Source organism: Onychostruthus taczanowskii, unplaced genomic scaffold, assembly GCF_017590055.1.
Source record: "Onychostruthus taczanowskii isolate IOZ18803 unplaced genomic scaffold, ASM1759005v1 scaffold67, whole genome shotgun sequence".
Taxonomy (NCBI): domain Eukaryota; kingdom Metazoa; phylum Chordata; class Aves; order Passeriformes; family Passeridae; genus Onychostruthus; species Onychostruthus taczanowskii.
Window position 1 is genome coordinate 3,923,555 of NW_024504455.1, and position 21,971 is coordinate 3,945,525.

General features: G+C 43.7%; 1 protein-coding gene across 1 annotated transcript in view; it reads left to right on the top strand.

Annotated features, from left to right (window-relative positions):
- The window catches only part of PTGFRN (prostaglandin F2 receptor inhibitor), a 65,916-nt gene that overhangs the window by 27,373 nt on the left and 16,572 nt on the right, over positions 1 to 21,971 (top strand). Inside the window, exons 2-6 of the mRNA XM_041420966.1 lie at positions 820 to 1,185; positions 2,037 to 2,456; positions 5,811 to 6,194; positions 9,425 to 9,850; positions 16,573 to 16,992. Of these exons, the coding sequence (XP_041276900.1) occupies positions 820 to 1,185; positions 2,037 to 2,456; positions 5,811 to 6,194; positions 9,425 to 9,850; positions 16,573 to 16,992 (2,016 nt within the window). The remainder of the gene's footprint in view (positions 1 to 819; positions 1,186 to 2,036; positions 2,457 to 5,810; positions 6,195 to 9,424; positions 9,851 to 16,572; positions 16,993 to 21,971) is intronic.

Consider the following 21,971-nt stretch of genomic DNA (forward strand, 5'->3'; position numbering starts at 1 on the left):
TCACACTTCTTCCTGGAGTATAACATTCTGCTTTGCCAGCTTCTGGAGAAAACTGCTCTTGTCCTTTCCTTCTGGTGAGACGGTCCCAGAAAACACAGTCTGAGCACTGTGCGTTCCTGTGCTTTGGATTGAGCCTGCTCTGCTCACATTCCCAGGTTCTGGGCCTTCCCCAAAGAGCAAACTTGTGGTTGCAGAAATCCACTTGAGCAAACTCTGTCAGTTATTATCAGTTCTTCCTTTTAAATCAGTTTGGAGGGCAAGGAATCTCACCTGTGTTTGAGAAGCCATGACCCTTTAGGGCAGCTGTGACTATACTCATTTCTGGAGAATGTCAACTTAAAATTCTCATGGCCCTCAGTCTAGGGGCGAATTAATTTCCTACTTCAAACTCTCTAGTGGTATCAGCAGAAGTCTTATAAAAATTCCTGGTTAGATTATTCCCCCACTGTAGTAATGAAAACCCTTATTAATGTTGTTTAAACATCTTACGTACCACTTGCCTTGTAGTAGAGAAACTGTTATCCATTGGATCTATGGTTAATTCTCTTTTTTTTCTTCTCTCTTTACAGTTTTCTCTCAGTCAGTATTTTGTTACCTCATGTGGTATTAGATAAGCAGTGAAAAAAATGATTGCCCACACTAAAAATGATGTTTTTAGAGGCTTCTGCTTCAGCGAGATTAAATGTTAATGGGAAATATTGCTCTTACTAGCCTTGCTTTCAACAAAGTGGGATGCCTGACCTTGGAATGTTTAATTTTTGGTGTTTTCCTGGTTGAAGCCTGCCTTAACTGCGCACTGTTCTTCACTCTCCTGCCTAGCTTTCTGCAGAGGGCGCATTGTGAGAGTGCCCAAAGGTCCCCTCATTCGAGTGGTGGGCACGGAGGTGGCGATCCCTTGCAGCGTGAGTGACTATGATGGACCCAGTGAGCAGAACTTTGACTGGGAGTTCTCCCGGGACACTGACTTCGTGCGGATAGTGAGTACCTGGGATTCTACCTTCACCTCTGAGGAGTACCAAAAACGCGTGGGCCGCGGGGATATCAAACTGAGACGGAGCAGCAACGATGCTGTGGAACTTGTGATTAGGAACATCCAGCCAGCTGACCAAGGGAGATACAAATGTTCCACGCCCAGCACTGATGCCACCGTTCAGGGAAATTATGATGCAGAGGTCCAAGTGAAAGGTATTTCTGAAGAGTGAGGTGTGCTTTAAATTTGTTTTTGATATTGATTATAGATGTACCCTTAAGAATGTTGATATTCTGTCGTTTATGATCATTGTGATTTTTCGTTTCTTTTCTTCTTATTATTATTCTTTAATTCTCCTAAAGCCATAATTTAAAATTGGGAAATATGATAGCAAAGGCAAGTGAGGTGAAGAAGTGAAGAGAGGCTGTTTACTATAAACACCACTTTTCTTTTTTTCTGTCTAGTAAATATGTAAATAAAACACTAAGTGGTGGGTTTTCTGAAGATGTCTGCAAATATTTCATGTCCCTAATCCTCTTGGTAGAGAAGCTACGTTCAGGTAAAAACTACAGGCTGCCTTCTCACTCAGTTTTAGTGTCATTTAGGGATCTTTCTGTATGAAGGAGGTAATCTTCCTTTTCTCCTTTACAGCATGTTGATACTACAGTCTTGTCCTAGCTTTGCTCTATCACTTAGCATTTTTCAGTATTAAATTTGGACACTATTTCTTTTCCCATATCTTATTTTTTACTCACGTGAATATCAAGATTAGTTTTGTATGGGAATAGTCAAAATGATGATGTTTGGATGAGAAACTAAAGTGAGTGGAAGGATAAATTAATTCTTGTCTTGGCTTGTTTAAAGCAGAGCACTTCCTTTAGTGCTTTTTCAGCTGAATTTCCTTCTTCCTGGAATATATTTGTGTGTGGGAGAAGGAATGATTGGCAAGGTGTTGCTCTGTGGTGGTTTTATTGCCTCACATCTGAACAGCTCACTGTGGGTGTTCTCTACTTGATTCTGTTTTATGATGTTTGTGTCGTTTGGGGTTTTTTTTTCCCCCTAATAGTGATTTCCGACGGCTTGTCCGTGAGCGGTTCCAAAGCTCGTTCCTCGACGTCTCTCCGGCTGTCCGAGGGCGACTCCTTCAAGCTGCGCTGCTCGGCGACCACCACCTCACCGGAGCACACTCACCTGCACGTGACCTGGCAGATCAAGAGCGGGTCCTCCTGGCGGGACATCCTCTCTTTGACTCACGAGGGCAAGTTCCAGCCGGGCCCCGGCTACGAGGAGCGCTACCGCAGCGGGGACATCCGCCTGGACACGGGAGCCAACGACACGTACCGGCTGTCCGTGTCCCAGGCTTCCTCCGCGGACGGCGGGGCCTACCGGTGCCTCGTGAGCGAGTGGGTGAGAGGGGCGGATGGCTCGTGGCAGAAGATCCAGGAGAAGAGCGTGGAGATCGCCGCCGTGTCCATCCAGAGGACCGGTGAGTGCTCCTGCTGGGCTGCGGTCACGGCGCTGGGCTGTCCCCAGGCTCTGCTGCTTTGGGGTCAGCTGAACGAAGCCAGGCTGCATTCCAGCAGAACTTGGAGTGCTGTTTGGATAGCTGGCCTGTTTACATCCACAACGTAATTTTTCTAGCTTTATTTTGGAGAAAAGGGGGTTGGTGGCATGGAAGGATGTCACCGTGATATTTTCTGAAAAATCCCTTCGCCAGGATTTCTTCTCCTGGGAAGTTGAGAAGCCTCAGAGAGTAATGTGAACAACAATTATTTGATTCACTTCTCCCTGTTTTGCTGCTTTGGAATGTGGTCTGTTTACCAACAGGTGCATGTTTGATTGGTTCCATGTGAATTGTGTTTTCTTAATGACCAATCACAGCCAGCTGTGTCGGACTTGGAGGAGTCAGTCACGGGTTTTTATTATCCATTTTTGTTAAGCCTTCTGAAGCATCTTTTCTCTATAGTTTAGTATAGTTTTAGTATAGCATTATTTTAATGTATTATAATATAATATAATAAATCAGCCTCCTGAGGACATGGGGTCAGATTCATCTCTTTCCTCATCCTGGGACCCTCACGAACACCACAGAAGGATTGCCTGGAACCTCTTTGATGCCTAGACACAGATTTTATCTCATCCTTTATTCACTTCAGAGGACTCATGGTTTTTATATGTCTTAAATAAACATTATATTTAACACCTGGTCCCCCAAAGCCTTCCCTCTGCTCCCTTATTAACACAAGGTTCCATAGCACTAAACAACTGCACTTCCCCTGTGAAAGTGGCTTTTGATTCAGTAGATGTGGAGCTTTTCTGTATGCATCTATGCATCAGATATATGTGGAGCTTTTCTGTATGCTGTTTATTAAAATAGTGTGGAAAGATCAAGAGAAAGGAGGAAGGCAGTGATAATTTAACAAGGCAAATTACCCAATGATTTTTATCTCTGGTCTGATTGCTGTGCTCTGTTGGCAGGGGTCTAGGACAGTAATGGTTCTGTTAAACACATCATTGCATGCTTGGCTAAGGAGACAAAAATACATGCGGCGCTGTGCTGAGGATATCCAGATATCCCTGCCCATACAGATTCCAGGACTAGATGCACTAAGCACTTGATTGCATTAGCATTATCACTGCTGGTTGGATGAGTGAGAAAGGGAGTGAGTGATGCACCTTATCACTCAATAGGTGGAAAAACAGGCAGTGATGGTGCTTCAGAAATATGAGATTATCACAGTATTTTAGAACTGTTCAGACAGGAAGGGTATCTTTTCATTTTTGTAATCCTTTAATCACTATAGGGAGAACCCAAAAGTCTGGGATTTTTTGATTGGCTCATTTGGATGTAGTTTTAGTGTCTTGGTGGTACTTAGCCTGTGAAATTTTACAGGATCAGTCTGCCCCCTCTTTTTCAGGGTGTCTTTTGCACGTGTTCTCTGCTGACACAGGACTTACCTAATTAAGACTTGTAATTCTGGATTTTGTCACACTTTTGCAGTGTTTGGTTTAAGTAGGTGGGGTTTAATCACTGGCTGAAAACAGCATGAGGCTGGCCAAGACCAGCAGTGGTACATTTTTTTGATGTGGTTTGGGTGTGTGGTTTGTTTCTTGTGGGGGATTTTGTTTGTTTTTCCTTGGGTTTTTAGCCTTCATTTTAAAGTCAGTCATTAGCAGCACTGGCACTATATCAGGGGCATGAAGGCTTTTTTAAAGTTATGCTAAAGGGGATAGATTATTCTCCACCAAAATGCTGTATACACATCTTATAGAAGAGCACCTTGTGCTGACATCTGAAATCTCTGCACTTGCATGCTAAAAGAACTTGAGATGTAAATGGTTATATGCCTATGGGTAAACTCTCTCCAAGTCCCTCTATGTGCATATATTGCCAGATTGTGAATGCCCATCACTTTCATGAAGACAGAAATGTTGCTTAGAGAATTGATGTTCTTAACCTTGCAGATGAGTCTTAGTTTGTATTCTGGTATTGGTCTGTTAAATTAGCTAGCTTTCCTACTGATTTTAATCTCATGATAAGACAGTGAGGCAAGTCCCAGTGAGAGATTCATCTGGGCTTGGTTTCAGCCCTCCGGTGGGGCCTGCTTCCCTCTGTCCACTTTGACTGCTCTGTGTTGTCAGGTGGTGAGGGGTGAGAATGAGCCTTGCTTGGTTTTACTGGCAATAGTTCTGACTACTCAGTTTGGCTCTAGCCTTCATGTGTTCAGTCTCATTCCAGATGATAGTCCGAGGAAGTTTATGCAGATGGGGAACTATTATGTAGTAGAACATGGTTTTACATACAAGTCACTAATCTCAGCAGAGACACAGCTGCTGGCTTAAAGCAGGTATCTCTATTCTTGCTTGTGCTGAGAAGAGTCACTGCTGTAGTGGCCTTGTCCACTGGCCTCAGTGGAGAATTTAAGAGCAGCTGCATTACACACTGTAAGAATGTGTTAAGTATACACACTGTGGGAATGGTGCTGCACTGAGACCCAGATCTAATCTTCAGACAGTATAGAACAAGTGAATGAACAAGTGAAGACATGTGGTAGCCTGGTCTTGACACTGTGCTTCCATGCTTTTCTTTTTAATATTATGTATCTAGTCCTATTTGAATTCTGGCTATGACCATATGTGATATGTATATTAAAAATATTCACAGGCCAGTGGTTGCTAAGTGTGTTTGGAGTGGCTGTTGGTGTTGCTTTGAAGTCCCCAGTGTGTGTTGTTCTGAGCAGTAAGAGGAGAAATCAGCAGTATAGGAAGTTACTGCTGCCTTCTGTTTGCTTCTATTTCATGTTTTTGCAGCACACCTGAGGTCAGTCAGGACTCCAATGTGTGGCCATGGTTGCTTCTCATCTAAATCTGCCCTGTTTGAGGAGCTCAGGAATGTCAGCAGAAGCCATGTTGAGCTCCAATGTAGTTCCTAGTGATTTCTGTGGATGCTTGGTCTTCTGAGGCATAGTTCCAAAATATTTTGGCCCTTCTGTGAGACTGAAACATTTTTCTGCTGTGCAAAGGTGATGTGCAGTCTGTGGACAAGACAAAGCCTTCATGGACCAGTTGCTGTTGGGTTATAAAAATGCTGTTCTCCCTCCCTTTCTCCCCTCTGCCCTCATCACACATCCCTTGCTTGACTGATAATGTGAACTGCCCTTGTAATAGATCACTCGGCTCAATATCCAATAGGCATTTGAAGGTTGGGCTATTGAGCCTGTTCAGAAGCTCCTGTTATAGAATGTGAAGTCCTGGATAACTTAGAGTGAACTACGTTTATTAAAGTAACAAATAAAAAAAAATATTTTTTTGTTTGAATTTTTGTGTCTCTCTTTCCAAGCTCTAGATGTGGTCATCTCAACCAGCAATGTGTCTGTGACCGAAAGAGACTCCCTGGATCTTACATGCAACATCACAACAGACAGAAGTGGTATTTTCCAAGCAGAGGTGATGTGGTATTTTTCTGCATCACCTGATGACACCTTGTCAGATGCTCAGCTCCTGCTGAGCATGGACCACGATTCTGTTGTCAGTGATTCAACTCTCATCAGCCTCAGCCACGTGGACAGGAACTCCTATCGCCTCTTGGTGCGTGATGTGGATGTGGAGGACTCTGGCTACTACTTCTGTGAAGCTGCTATCTGGGTGCCACTGCACAATGGGAGCTGGCATAAGGTGGTGGAGAGGACTTCTGCACCAGTCAGTGTGGTGGTGACAGCACTGGGTGAGTGATTGTGCTGTCAGACTTCATGGGTAACGTATCCCTCAGTGCTTGGCCCCATCAGAAAAGGGAGAGTACCTTGCAGAATCTCTTCTGCACAAATGTTTCTCTTGTTTGCATCTATTATCTACGTGTAGGGATCTCTCTCACATATATTTCTCTTTATGCAAATATCCTTAGAAGTAAAGTTACCTGGGAGAATTACTAAAAATGAAACACCAGTAAAACTTCTTAAAAAGCCTATTGTTTTACAGATAGGTCTAGATATGTCAGCCTACCCAATCTGTTCTCTAGTTTATTCTTGAGGAGATAATAGCTCCAATTTAGTGGCAGTGAAACTCAGGATGTTGTTGCAGAATGGTGTAGGTAAGGTATGCGCACCTGCTAAATTGCACAAGATGTTGATGGTATTGGAAGCATGAATGAAGCTGGATGTGAACTGGCAGAGCTGTAGTGCTTGGTGCCTGTTCCCAGCTCTGACTGGAGGCAAGCATCCAGGCCCAAGCCCTTTCAATGTACCCTTTCAGATCCTCTTGTCATGAGAAACTGGTGGTACTACCCAGTTACAAGGGCAGAGCTCCTCCAACATGAAAGTGCTGAATGAGGCTAGCATATAGAGAGCCTGTTTTTCAGCAATAAATGGCTGTGCCATAAGGTTAAATCCCATCAACAATGACTTTAAATGTTGCATTTTAGCATTGTGCAGAGCAGCTGAGCCGTGGCCGTCTCCAAGTACACTTGTAATGTGTATCAAAGTGCACAAGTGATTAATGTCTTCATTTCCTGTCCTCATTCAGCCATTCACATTGCACATTTAACTTGTGTGTGTTCCCTCCTTTCCCCACTTGTGTGCATGTGCAGTCATGCACATGTGTTCATGTGTGTACAGATGCACTTGCATGCTCGTGTGCTCCCTTGTCATGCCTGTACCTGTAGGACTTCTCTTTACTCTTTCCATTCTAATTTAGCATTATTTGGGAACAGGAGAAAATAAAATTGCTTTTCAGCAGATGCAGATGCTTGGTTGCTAGGGAGAGGGAAAGCAGAATAAATTTTCAGCGTTTGAGGTTTTCAACTGCATCCAGAATTCACCAACTCCTCCTCCTTAATGGAAGTTAAGAGCTCCTGGAGTATTAAGTCATTGAATTGTCAGTGAGGCTGTTCTTTGACAGCTGACAGAGTGGAGGAATGAGGTTTATCCAGCCATCCTTTTATTCTTTCCAAATCCTCTGTTTGAGTGTCTGTCAGAGTGAAGCGCCTATCTGGAGTGGTGCTATCAAAGAGAAACTCTCTTCTTAGGGTCCTTCTCCTGCCCACAAATAAACCACAAGCGATTTTCTGAGAACTTGGGATTCTTGTGGATTTTTCCTTCTTGTGCTCCTGTCTAGAGAAGTGCATCTGCTTTCATAGTCTTTGTTGCTGTGAAAGTATTAGTTGGTCTTCAATGCCTTCTTTTTGAGGGGAAGGCGTGGCAAAGGGAGAATAGTAAGAGAGTTGTAGAGTGTGAGCAATACATCATGAGGCCCTGGAGTAAACTACTCTTTTGTGAATGAGAAAGGAAGAGCAATGTAGCTGTAGAATCTAAGGGTCCTTATACCAAAATTGGCATTTGGCCATCATTAATAATCTGTGCTTTGGTTGTACCAAAATTCTGTGCATTTTCTTTTTATTTTGTCTTGCCCTGAAAATGTGCAGAAATCTCCACATGCTCACTGGTAGTATTACAGACTTTGTAAGTGGTGCTTTTATGATTTTATGTTGCCTAATGTCACAGAAACTCACCACCAGTATTACCAGATTCTCTGGGGTCTGGTGTGTATTACTGCCCTTGTTCTTGCTAGATGCAAGGACACTGGTGAGAGATCTTTTCTGCAGGCTGACATAGAAGCAGCCCAGCTTGTTTGCTACAATTGTTTTTATCCTTTGCATCTCAAGTCCAAAAGTGCATATGCACACAGAGTTTCCACAGCAGTTCTATTAAAATGCTTTATTATCTTGGCTTGTTGGTGAGCTAAGCCTAAGTTTTAGCCTTGGATTGCCTTCTTTGTCCCAATTATAGCTTCAGTTAATTGTTTCTAGGAGGGCAAAATGCCAAGTAAAACATAAAGCAGGAAATAAATACGTAGTGCTGAATACAGTTAGGCTGTAAAAGCCGTGTGATAAGTATTGGCCGAACAGTTGGGAAGCTGGTCATTTTTCTGAATTATAGTAGACAGCAAGACAAAAATATTCTAATACTAGTAAATAAATATGTATTTCCTTTGTGGTGTGAGGTTCTTGCTGTAATCTTTTTCCTTTACTATCTCTGTAGTCTGAGAGAAAATAGTCATGCGGCTCCCTTATCGCTTTTAGGCTTTGGGCAGCCAGCTATTTCAGATTTAAATACAGCAGCAGCCCCATTCTTAACCCGTGAAACTCAGGTACTGATTTTCCAGCCTGAGATATTCCAGCCTCCCAGCTGCACAGTACACACTTCTCTATTCAGACTGTAAAGTTTTTTTCTGATCTACACATCTTCAGCTCTTATCCTACCTAGTATTTATTGACCTAGGTAGTATTTAAACTGCTGACCTCTGAAATTTACTTTGCTCAGCTCTTGGTGCTGCCTCTGGCCAGTGCCAGTGGTGTTCTGTATCCCTTGGTTTGGGTGTCTGGGTGGGTGAACTGTTTGGCTGGATTTTGTCATTCTTAAACTGTTGTAGAGACACAGTGGGATGGTGAAGTGTGGAAAAGAAGGCTTTTCAAGATTGGAGATGGCCTCTTATCCTGGAGAGATACTGGGAAAATGGGATGTCTCTGGTCCCATAGACCAGAGACAAGCTAGAGGATAACCAGTGTCCTACTGCAGGCTGCCCCAGGCATTTGACAGGTGCAAAAAGGGGCTGGCTGGGTTGAAATTGAACCCACAGGTGGATTCTTAGGGGCAGGCCTAAAGCAGGGAGTTATTTTGCTCAACAAGATCTATTAGTCCTGATTTCTCTGAAATGGTCTGACTAGACCTATGAAATGGAGTGTCTTGTTTGGAAATGTGGGTTTAGGGGTACCTGTGTCAGAGTGGTACAAGTCTTGAGAACCAGATTCCAACTTCCAAGGTCTTGTAAGAAAAATGCATATTGTGGCACTTAGCTGGGATGATAAAACTGGATGTTAGAAGTTAGTGTTTCTTTTAAGTCTGACATTTTCTGCCTTCTTGCAGCTCCTAACCTGTTTCTTCTGCGTTTCCTCTCCTGCAGAGCCAGACTATGACGTGTTCCTGAATGCCTCTAAAACACCCAAGTTTTCAGATGACCCCACAGAGCTCAACTGCAGGATCACAAACGTCCAGGACACCGAAGCAAACATCCGCTTCACCGTTTCCTGGTACTACAGGCAGCGCCTGCCCGGGGACGACGTGGTGGCAGAGGAGCTGCTGGCTTCGATGGATGCAGACTGGACTCTGCTGCCTGGGGACAGGGGCAGAGAGAGGATTCAGAATGGGGAAATCATCTTGTCTAAAAAGTCTGCTGACACCTTCAGTTTGAGAATCCAGTGGACTTCAGAGAGTGACCGAGGGGATTATTTCTGTGTCATCTCGGCATGGAGTAGGCACCGCAACAACAGCTGGGTGAAGAGCAAAGATGTGACTTCTGCATCTGTCAATGTTTTCTGGGCTACACAAGGTAGGAACTTTACACCTGGGTGGCTGAGAATAGGCTTGTCAGCCAGAAGGCCTGCTAATGGGCTTTGGAAATGGGGTTCTGTGTTGATGAAGGTTTAAAAGCACTGTCAACTTGTGTGAAGGCCTCCTATCTGTGGAGGGGAATAACTGCTTTACATCACTCCTTTATTTTACATCACCACTTTACCCCTTTTATGCAACAGTTTGGAATGGAGTGCAAAAGAAGAGACACCATCAAAGGAGAGATTCCATCAAGCTGCTGAGACTTCCAGGAGCTGGGCTGGAAGTGGTAGGGGTGGCATCCAGCAGCGTTGCTTTGGTCATTGCTCACTTTTGTGGCGTGGAGTATTGTGGTCTCTTTAGGGTGCATCTTGCTGCTAACAGCAGGGTTGTACAGAGGTGAAAAGAGGAGTGTCACTTTGTCTTCTCTGTCTGACAGTTTGGGAGTTGTGGTTTTATTTTTGTCTTCTATAATCACGTGTTTAAAAGGCAGTTCTGAGGAAGTTCATGGGCATAGTGCTACCAGAGCATCAAAAAATAAGTGGGTAGCCAAACAAAGTAATTTGGTGGTTTGCTTAGATCTTGACCTTTTTTAGGGAAAAGTGAACTAGCTCTAGTCAGTATTTATCTTATTCTGGGGGCATTTTTAGAAGCTTAATAGTTACCTGAAGTTGCTTAACTCTGGTTTAAAATGGGATCTGTGTTTTCTGGATTTGCTGTAGAGTGATACTGTTTTGGCTCAAGGTGAAGTCATGCAAGAGGGTCTGTTGGAGAGCAGCAGAAAGGTTAGGATAACCTAAGATGCAATGTCTTTGTCAAAAATCTGTGCTTAGCTAAGCTGCATTTATCTTGATAGACTAGTTTAACAGTCTAGCTTAGGCATCCACAAGCAGAGAACTATATTCCAGAGACAAGCCATTTGAAATAATTTTGAAGTTGTTTAGGGATAATCCCTGAGCAGCAAATTGGAAATCTTCTGCTGTGACTCTGCTTCAGTGGAGAGAGAAGTGGTGGGCTGCTTGCTCAGTACTCCGAGCGTGTGGTCCAGGGAAAGGTTTGGGGGTTTTTTTGTGTTTGTTCGTTTGTAATTTTTTTTGCCCCTGAAGCTGACTTCTCCAGCAGGACTGAGAAGTCTCATTAATGCTGGATGTTGGTCACAATTAGTTCAGTGTTATGCCACAACACGGAGTGTGTGCATGTGCATGCCAGTGTAATGGATCGTCGCCTTCGGAGCAGCTACAGAGACCAGCTGGAGTTGAAAAGTCTCAGCCTGTGTTGACATTTCTGAGGGAAAACAAACCGTGACAGGTGTGAACATTCCCTCGTTTCTGGTTTTGTTCCAGAAACTCTGCTAATTTTGCAGCACAAATGTAAATGTTATAGTCCCTGTGCTGAAAAGTACGTTCTGTTGGCAAACCTTGGGGTTGGGGGATTTATTATGTGAAAGTGAGCTCTCCTACAAAAACCTTCCCCTCCTGAAAAAGGATGTTGTATGTATATGAGATGGGGAGGGCGAAATATAGGTTTGATTTCCCCTTCAGCAGTGCAGCCCCAGATGCCTCTCCCTGTGTGCCCTGTCCCCTGCCTTATCCTATTCCTGTGAGCTCCAGACTCAGCTGCTGGGAGCCCAGTGCTGTAGCCAGCAGCTATGAAGGAGTTAATCTGCTGCTGCCTGTGCTCTCTGACTGTTGTTTTGACAAGTATCTCTGGTGATTTGAGTCCCTAACTGCTCCCAGTGCTTATAAAAGCCAGCAGCCAGGCTCCCACGTGTTTGCCTAAGGAGAGAACAGAAATTTGCCTCTTCCTTGCATAGCTTATGCCTATACAGAGACTTTTCTTCCATCTATTTCATTGCTTGCATCTTCTTTGTTGATTTTTAGAGTGCTGCTTTGGGGGAGGATGTTGGAGAAATCTCACTTTGAAGACAATTGTTTTGAGTTTTTGAGAAAGGAGAAATGGGTTTATATTGTGTCTGTGGGTCTCTCAGCAAAGAGGGGTGTTCAGAGCCTTTATTCAAAATGTAAACATCGTGTAAACATGTAAAAAACCCTTTTTTGTGCATTGTATAATAAGTTGTGTGTTTGCCCATTTGAACTTGGGGTTTTATTGTCTCTGTTTTGTATTTTATTCTACAGGGGCCAATAATGCTCACACATCTTTCTGCTTACTCAGCTTTGCAAATGCAGCCAATTGCTATCATAGATCACCGTTGTTTTTGACATAGTCTGCCTGATGTGTTTCTTCCCCTCTTCTACTTCTTCCCCTGCCAAGGTGACAAAGAAGGCGTCTCTGTCTCATCTCAGAAATTAAAAACATCAGTTGTATTATTTTTTGCTTATTTAGAATACAAATTCCAGTCAGTGAAAAGGAGTGAAACCTTTTTTTACTAGCTCTGTAAATGATTTTGAACCCAGAAAAACGTTTGGTATTCTAAAAGATATTTTTCTTTATTTATTTGAATATGAGTTACATTTTGAACACAGATACTGTTTGCGTTGAAAAAAAAAATCAATGCTTTTTTTCCTAAACCAGTGTTGTCAGCTTTGGATCTGCATGGAGTACTTAGCAGAAGAAAACATTATCTTTTAATTGAAATTCCAAATCCCAAAGGTACTATTATTTGAGGTTTTGTTAATACTTCTGTCTTTAATTTACAAAATAATTATATTTAACATAATATTACTTGTCCTAAATGTTTGCCTAGGCCCTCCCATCACGCTTAATTGGGAGCAAGGGTGCCTTAATCTTTCAGACAGTCCTGCAAATAGAGAACAGATAATATTTCTGCCACCTACTTTTCTTTATCATTGCTGATGTATCACAGACACACAGTTCCCCCCGGGCACAGAAGTCCCCGTGGCACTAAGCTGGAGCATGCATGTGCCAGTTTGGCTGTAGGGACAGGAGTTCCTGCAGCCAGATGTGTGTTCTGTGTTCAGGTGTAGGCTGCAGTGCAGGCTTTGATGTGCCTGCTGTGCTTCCAGAGCTGCTGGGGCTGCACTTGTACCCCGGGGTGTTGTACAGCCACCTCCTGCCTTGGCAGAGCTGTCACTGCCTTAATGCCTGCTGCATTCCCTGCACTTGCAGCTTTGTCGGTGCACTGGGGGATGAAGGGGCCTTTGTGAACACCAAGATTCTTATCAGCAGCCTCAAGCAGCACTGTGAGGCTCCAGCATTGCTGTCAACCCTGGCCAGTGTGCTGCTTTTCCAGCTGCAGTCAAAGCAGTGCAGGGAAGGTGTTTGCTGATTATTCTAAAGTCTCCTTGACCTTGTAGCTGTTGGGTTTCTCTAGAAATTTGCCTGCTGTAGATTAGGTGAAAACTGGTTTTGGTCACTACCCGGGAAGTGCTCTTGAAGCTGAGCACACACTTTGTGGTAGAAGAGCACCGGGAGAATTACAGTGTGGCTTAACCACTTGGACTGGCCAGTGATGGAAGGCAGAAGCTTGCACTGCCAGGCTCCAAAGTACAGTTTACTCAAATTTTATTTGAGTGATTTGGCTAGGATTTCTTCTGTTGCTAGCCCTCTGTCCTGGAGTAGTGCCCAGGCTTTGGGTATGGTTTACTTAGGAACTCTTCCCCTACTGCTTTCCAGCATAAACTGCAGATTGCAGCCTCCTGTATATGACCATGCAGGGTGTGTTTTATTGTGCTTTTCATTCACAGAGCTTTACAAGAAGGAGATGAGACTCCACATGGGTCTGCAGCCGTGTATGCAGACAGGCAAGTGTGTGGAATAGTGGTCAAGATGCACACTGCTTCCTTGGCAATTCCCAAAAGATTAGAAATGAGACCTTAGCCTGCAGTTCTTGGAAGAAAACATTCATTTGACCTCTCTGGCTCATCTTATGCTGCAAGATCTGATGAGTAATTTCTGCTAACACAGGAAACATGAAGAGACCTTCCATTCCCTCTTAATTTTCTGTGCAGATTACTGTTATTTCTAAGATAAGTGCCAGATCTTTGGGCTGCCCTCTTTTTCATAATGTGGACTCTTACACACGCAGACAGCTACATGCTTTTATAGGTGGGGGTGAAGGAGTGCTAATTACATTTCATCTGCTGCTACTGAAGGAGAACAATATTGGCACAGAACCAGCATATTAAGAATGGTGATCCAGGTTTTTCTAGTTGATAGGATATGGAGCCTTTTTGTTGTTGTTGTTTTACTTTGCTACATATGCAGGTCTCTAATATTATGGCACATACAGAAACATCCCTTTGATCTTTTTTTGCCTTTGTTGCAAAAGGAAATATTCAGCACCTGTAGGTGATGGGTTGTGTGTCCGCTTCTCTATTCTGTTCTAGATTTCTTATGGTCTGACAAAAGAGGGGGGTGGCTCTGTCTTGTGTGTTCATCCAAACTAAGGATCTCAGGCGTTTTTAAAGGTAGAAAAATGCTTTAAAAGAACTTCCATAAGAACATATCTCCTTGTTCTCCATTTAGCATCCTAATTTCTAACCCTTCTGAATGCTATCACTGTTCTCCAGCTGCATCTCTGGGCTTCATTTGTTCTCTTCCACATTCTAGCAATGTCATTTTTGCTGTTGTTCCATGCTACCACCACTCCTTTCCCCTTTTCCTTTAGCAGAAATACTTAGTAAAAAGCATTTGCTATTGCCCTCAAATGGAAAAGCAATAAAGGATGTCTAGGAACAAAATTTGCTCTGTCCTTGTTGGGAACAAGACAGTGCCCTTTCTGCTGCTGCCCGACCTGTGGCTCAGGGAGTAGTGGAAGTTGAGGTGTTTGAAGCCCAGGTAGTAGGGGGAGTTATCTCAGCTGTAGCTGAACTGCTCTGAACATGTGAGGGTGTTTAATCTTAAGCACATACACCAGAGACCAAATGTAAGATTTCCTTTCTGGTGCCTAGGACCCAGTGTTCTGATGTGAAGATCAACAATGTAAAGAACATTTAAATAAGGAGGGATTTTTGCCCAGAGCCTCCTCATATGGTCTAGAAAACAACAATATGTGCCAGAAAAGTATAACTAGCTGTTTGTGCTTCTGCTTTTGGGACAAAATATAATTGCCTACTAGATTCCTAAAAATATGTGAAAAGCTGGTCTGTGCTGGGCTCCTAAATACTGCAGCCTTATGAAAAAGGAAATATCAGAGTCTCACAGACACAGAATGAGGACAAAAAAATGGATTTGAAGTCTGGAATCTGATATCTGATGAGTCTTTTCACAAGGGAGAGGAGAATGACTCTGATGCCGTACAACTTCATTTGTGATTGTACCCTGAGTGCCTAAATGTGCAACTCTTGTGTTGTCACTTGCTTAGTGGGTGGAAGTGTGAGGGGGGTTTGGTGTGGAGTATCAAATAATTCTGTGCTCAGCTAGACCACTAGAAGCATCTCAGCCTTCACTGCTCCTGCTGTTTCTTTATATAGCTTTGCACTGTGATCTGCTTTATACAGTACTGATTTAAAGTTGTCATACCGGGTTTCTCATCTTGTGGGCTGTGTTTACTCATTGTGAAAACTGCTGCTTGAAGGCAAAACACTGCAAAATGTAATCTTGACAAGTATCTTGTTGCTCTTGTGGGGAAGACATAAATATTACTGCATTTAAGCTCAGTTTTGGGGAATGTGTTTCAATCTCACCATTGCTTATTTCCTTTTTCCTGAGAAGTTTTGTCTGCATAAAGAAGTTCTGTGGAGCTTTTTAACAGGTCTACACTCTATTATTTTTTTTTTAATAAAGGAGGGCAGGGAGAATATGGTGCAGCAAAGTCCAGAGAGTTGGATTGGCTGTATTTTTGCAATACTGTCACTTCTATGTATTCCGACCCTGCCCCCCTTCCTTAAGAAAAACCTTGATGTACAGGGTGTATTTTCATCACAATGCCAGGAAACTAGCAATTCCCTTTCGTTTTATTTGATTCTGATTTCAGTCACTCCTCATTTTCTCAGTTTCTTACTGTGAGCTTGTATTTTGTGTGTCTTGGAGCTGTGCTCCGAGATGTATAATTTTCCTAAACCCTGTAATTAAGGGATTCTTGGGATTGAGGAGACAGTAGAGAATGGAAGGAAACTAAGCGGTAAGTGTTGCTGGAATTCTTGATGTCAAATGGGAAACGTCAGGACTTCTGGTAGGCTTGTATCCAAGTAAATGTGTGAGAAGCAAGGGGTGGAAAGACTGACACGGAGGTAGAGGTGTGTGTAAATCTCTATGAGGATGCCTGGGGTGGAGACTTCTGTTACCACCAACTCTTGTCATGTGTTTTCAGCTGAATGTGTCTGGATTGCTGTTAGGGGGGATTTTCAAGGGAAATAAAAGATGCTACACTAAGTGCTGCCAATTCAGCGAGTGGCAGCTTTTGTCATTAGTCATGAGTATTTCAGCAGTGCTCTTATTACCCCATCATTGAGGGTGCTCTTCCAGATCCAGTATAAAACTGGGACTCTGAATCTTGTCTAATATCTTTATTCCTGAATAAAGCAATCTTGGGGATCCTGTCTTGTTACAAGCTGTGTATTTTATTATCCTTTCATTATTTGGTGTTTGTTTGAATTTGTGCATCTTGACCCAAACTGTTGTGTGCGTGCACTGTTGAGTAGCATTCTGGGCTGTCCACATGTTTAGATAAATGTGCTGGGATTTGTTCCTCCAAAAAAGAAGCTTTGCCTGTCTGTCATCTTCTAGGTCGAATGATGCTGCAAAAATACCTGTGCCTGTTTGTTAACCCTCTCTTGCTGCTTTATTTCCTTCCCTCTTCAGATTACACGCTTACAGTGGAGGCGGTGAAATTGAAGCCATTCTTTGTAGCAGGCCACACCTTTGAGATGACGTGCAAGGTGTCCTCCAAGAACATCAAGACGCCGCGCTACTCCGTCCTCATCACAGCTGAGAAGCCCCTCGCGGACCAGTCGAACCCCAACGGAACCACTCGCATCATCTCCTTGAACCAGGATTCCGTGGTGCGGCTGGAAGACTGGACGGACCAGACCCGCGTGGATGGGGTGGTCCTGGAGAAGGTCCAGGAGAACGAGTTCCGCTACAGGATGTATCAGACCCAGATCTCTGATGCTGGGCTCTACCGCTGCGTGGTGACCGCCTGGTCTCCGGGTGGTGGGGGCATGTGGCGTGAAGCAGTGAATGGCTTATCCAACCCTATCCAGATAGACTTCCAGACATCAGGTTGGTACAGAACCTGGCAGCCGTGTGTCTAAGCCAGAGAGGGAGAGAATTCTGTGACACTTTCCCATTGATTTCCCTGTGTCTTAGAAATACTTACTATTTGAAACAAATGGTATGATGGCTGAGAGCTGTGCTGTCTTCTTTGGTGGTACTTGTGTCCTTTGTGCTATTGATTGTTTACAGAAAGATGTTTAATGAATTGGCTGTAATCATAACCCCTGGGTTTTTCTCTACTAATGCAGCTTTTATGGTCCTGCAGGCTCAGAGCTCATTCTCAGTATGGAGCAACTGCTGCTGCATTTGCCAGCTGTATCACTAGATTGTTAGTAGCGGCTGCTCTGGAAGAACATTAATATAAACTGGATTTCTGTTCCAAAACAGACTCTATTAGCATAGCATTAAATTCCCTGAGCACACCTCACTGTCGAAGTAATTGCAGAAAATGGTCAGGTCAGGATAACATTTCAGCCATCTCAGTAAGTGTATCCTGCCACTGCAAGACCTTAGAGGTCCCTCGTGGCTGAACTACAAAGCTCCACAAATTGGGAGGAATTTCAGTGCCCAGAAGGACATCCTGTTCCTCAATTGCTTGCTGAAACCCTTACCTTCAGCTGTAACTAAGCCTGCCTGTTGAGATTTTTCTATAGAAATGTGCCTGTCCTGATACTGTGTTGGAGGGAGGGAGAGATGGATGGCATCGATTTGGATCATCAGAGATGCATATTCACTCTGACTTCTGTCATGTTATATTGTTGGGAAGTGCAGTGGGAGCTGTTTTTATAACACTGGTGCACATATGAGTGAAGGGCTCCTCTGGTGATTTGATATACCAAGCTGTGGGGTTTTGAGCTGGTAGGCCTTTCATGCTCATATTCAGCAGTAACAGGCTGTAGCATATTTAGGAGATGTGTCTGTGTCTAGGCAAGAGCAGCCTGACTTCTGGCTGCATCCACATCTAAAGTAATTATTCTGGATGGTGTGGTTCCTAAGATCTGAACTTGCTTATATGGCACACTGGGAAAAGGACAAGGGCTGATCGTGGGAGGACAGCCTGGCAATGAGGACATCACAGGAAGCTTTGAGATGTAGATTTGATCTAAGCTGGCCAGACAGAGGACATTGACTCAGCTTCTTTCAGTTTTAGGTAATTTCTCAAGATGGTTTAGTGGGCTGCAGTTTAGCCTTATTATTTTTCATATCTGGGTCAGACACAGTGGGAGAGTAGTATTTGCAAAGGGGATGATAAAAGAAACCAGCAAGAACGAAATCTGCACAAAACCCCACCCTGCCCCTCCAAGCTCCTATGCGGAGGCTTTCCTGCACAAAAGTGGTGGTTTGTGCCTCTCCCAATATTGCTGGTCTCGTGTCACTTTGAACTCCCATCCAAAAAGTTTGTTGGGATGCTTTGACGCCCAGGGTTCAGAGGGAACCCTGCGAGCAATGCGAGGGAGGGAAGCGTGCGTGTTGTAGTCTTGACTTCTTTTTGCTGTCAGCCTCTCCTCCCAGCCCCTCCACCCAGATAGGATTTCTGGAGCGTGGAGTGAAGAAAGGGAGGCAGCATGTAGAAGTGCCCTGGGAATGTGTGAATTCCAGTAGCAGGGCTGGAGCAGGGGGAGGGATGGTCCTGAAGCCCTGTCAGCCTTTCATTCTTTACAAATGAATGAAGAAAGAAATGAGATCCCAGGCACAATTTGCTGCAGTGCTATTTCCCAAAATAATCTTGGCATGTAGCAAAATCTGTTTTGAAATACCTGCAATTTTCTTTAATTGATGGATGAACTTTGTGTCCTTCAGTTGTTACTCAGATATCCCTGCTGGATATTCACCTCTGGGCACAATGAGAACATGTGATGAGCACAGTTAGAATGGACTAACTGTGGAATTATTATTTGGGAAATCATCTGGAATTAAGTATACAAGACAGAAGATGTTTTCTGGGTGTGTTACTTTGGTTTTGTTTGCTGAAGCCTCCTGTCTTTGATGCAGACTGAGTCAGGGAGCCAGAGGTAAATGGCAAAGTTGTGGAGCAGCTATGAAAGCACAGCTCAGATATCACACCCTTCTCTTGCATCCTGTGGCACAAGCAGCTGTCAAACTTGTTCTTCAGAAAAATAAGTTGGTGCCAGAATTTCCCTAATGGGCATAGTGAAAGGCAGAACTGCTGAGGGAGCTAATTATTTGTAGGGAGAATTTCCTCAAAATTAGAGGGAAGACACTAACAGGAAAGGTGCAGGAACAAGAGAGGCATGCAGCTTTCCAGGCAACTGGAAAAAAAACCCCCAAAACCTGGGGAGTACCAGTGTGCTAAATCCTGAGCTGTAGGGAGGGTGGGGTGTGATATCTTATGAGTATTTGTCCCTGATAGGAAAACTGTTAAGGAGTCAATTGCACTGATTTCTCAAAGTGTAATAGAGAGACAACTTACCTATAACTGCTGGAGGGAATATATACAGCAGTGTAATTTTGAAAAATTGGATGTATTCCAGTCTCCTCCGAACTTTGAAATCTTGGGCTTGGGCAGCGTTTTCAGCTTCCATCATGGCTGTTGGAGTGGGGAAGGGATCAATAAGGAAGCAGCATTTTCAGCAAAAGGAAGCCCTTAAAGGGTTTTACGTGAAGCTTTTACTCCTAGGAGGAATTTCTTTCTCAGTTGTTTTTATTGATTCCCCTTTGATGGGGGATGGTGAGGCTTGCTGGGACTGGAAATCCTTCTCTCTCATTTGACTCTCTCCCAGATCTCTCCGAGCTCAGTGATGTTTCAAAGAGGAGTTCTTAAGCGTGCATACACATTGTGCAATGTGATCTCTCTGAGTGGCAGGGGCCTGTGAGCTTTTCATATATGAGCTGGGGACTGCACATGTGAAACTTCAGTGTTTTCTGCCACAATAGGCTTGAAATGTGGCAGTGCTCTGAAATGTTTTTCCATGAACATCTGTGGAAAATGTCTTGCTCGGATTCTTTCCATTCAGGGCAGAACTTGCTGGCTGCAAGCAGAGATCTCCTCTCTTCTTTCTCCACTTCCTATTGCAGAGGGATGTATTTATTCAATTTGGTAATGATCTGAAATGCTGGTTTAAAGGCATTTGTTTGAAACACCCTGAACTAATAAAAAAGGAAATGTGGATTTTGTCCACTGGACCATATGAACTGGAAGTGAGGGTGGGGGAGTGTGGTGAGGAGGCAACTACTAGGCCATTAGTTTTCAAATATTCAATCAATGGCAGATTGTTCTCTGCTGGATATATTTAAGAACCAGAGAGGATCTTGTGAATCTTCTGGTATGACCTCATGGATAACATGGATCGCTAGACCAGTTTCATAAAACGAATGCCTTCTTATGTCCAGCTGTTGTAAGCAAAATAAGCTTATCTGGGGGGCAGGAAAAGCAGTCCCATGTGAAGAATTTAATATTCCTCAGTGCTTTTTTGTTTGTCTTCCCAGTGTAGGACAGAGAGGTTCTGCCATGTCTTTTTTAAAAGGTTGCCCAGTGATGTGAGGAGCAAGAGCAGCTGCCACTGCCTGTCTTGAAATGTTCTCTTAATTTCATTGCACATTTTCTACTCCAGTACATCGTCTCTCCTCCCGAGCTATTTGCTGATGCATGTGTACAGATCCTTTCTTTCAGCCTGGAACACACCAGTCTTCTGTCCCTTGTGTTCTTCTCAAGCCAGTGTATGAAGACAGCTTCATAAACTCTGTTTTGGCATATGTTCTTTAATCTTCAAATCCTTTCACCATGAACTGGACAAACCAGGTTAGTGTTTAGAATGTATTTGCCCACTACACACTCTCAAGGATTTCTACAGAAGTGACTTATTTTCCTTTCCCTTAAAGGAATCAGGGAGAAGGAAGCTTTTAATCTCACATTGAGAAGTGTGTTATGAGAGAGATCCATTTGGAGCTTGGCTGTGCTCTGAGCTGTCTCTGCTCTGTGCCATTCAGCAGAGGGTAGAAAGTTCTGGAGAGGCAAAAATAAAAGAGAACTTGTAAGGGAAATATCTCAATGAAATCTTCAACTCTGGATTACATCTGCATGTGAGCTCATTGCACAGCAATGTATTATCGTTCACTTTGGAAGAAGCTGAGATAAACCAAGAGCTGCTGAAATATGAGCTGAGTATTGATGTTGAACTTGCAATTAAAATTAAATGATGCCCTGCAATGACCCCGAGAGATACTCAATTTCAAGAAGGGCGAACAGAAAGATTCTTAAAGGAAAGAAAGCTTAATCACGGAAATGAATGAAAAGCAGTGCAGCAGAAACTCTTTGGCAAGAAAGGCTGGTATTTTCCAGCCACTGTTAATGGGCAGGAACGTGCTTTGTCATTGTGTGCCTTTGTGCCTGTGTGCATTAATTTGTAGCTGGAAGTAGAAACCACGGACCTAACTACTGAGGGCTTCTTCCAGTAACAGCCATTATGAGGCTTGGGGTGAAGCTTGTTAGGGAACAGCTTCACGAAGAAACTGGGAAAGGGCAGGGGTCTGGAAAAGTGAAGGTGACGAAACTTATTATCTGGAGAAAAGCAGGTCATGGAATTCTCAGTTGAAGAGTGAATGATTTGGTGCCAGGGCAGAGATGAGTAATATTTTGGACGATGCAGAACTCGTGGGTTGCATCAGTTGTTTTCCCCGTTGTGGTCTGTGGTGCAGCATGATTGGAAGCAGGGAAGCTGCGTGCAGGAATTCCAGCCCCCTGACAATGGCCTGGGCACAGGCTCCTTGGGGGGAGCAGCCTGCCCCAGGTCTCTGCTGTCATCAGATTACTTGACCTTTCTCTTCTCTACTTTGATGGGGAATAAAGGTAGCTCATCTCCATGGGGAGACTAGACCTTGTTTTTGCAGAGATGTGCAGGGTAAAATGATAACCAAAGAAGACAAAACACCATCTAGGACCCTAGATAATTAGGACCTCTTCTGTTACAGAACTAGATTTTAACTGGCTCGTGGTTATTCTCTTTCCTTTTCCCATTTTTCTTGCA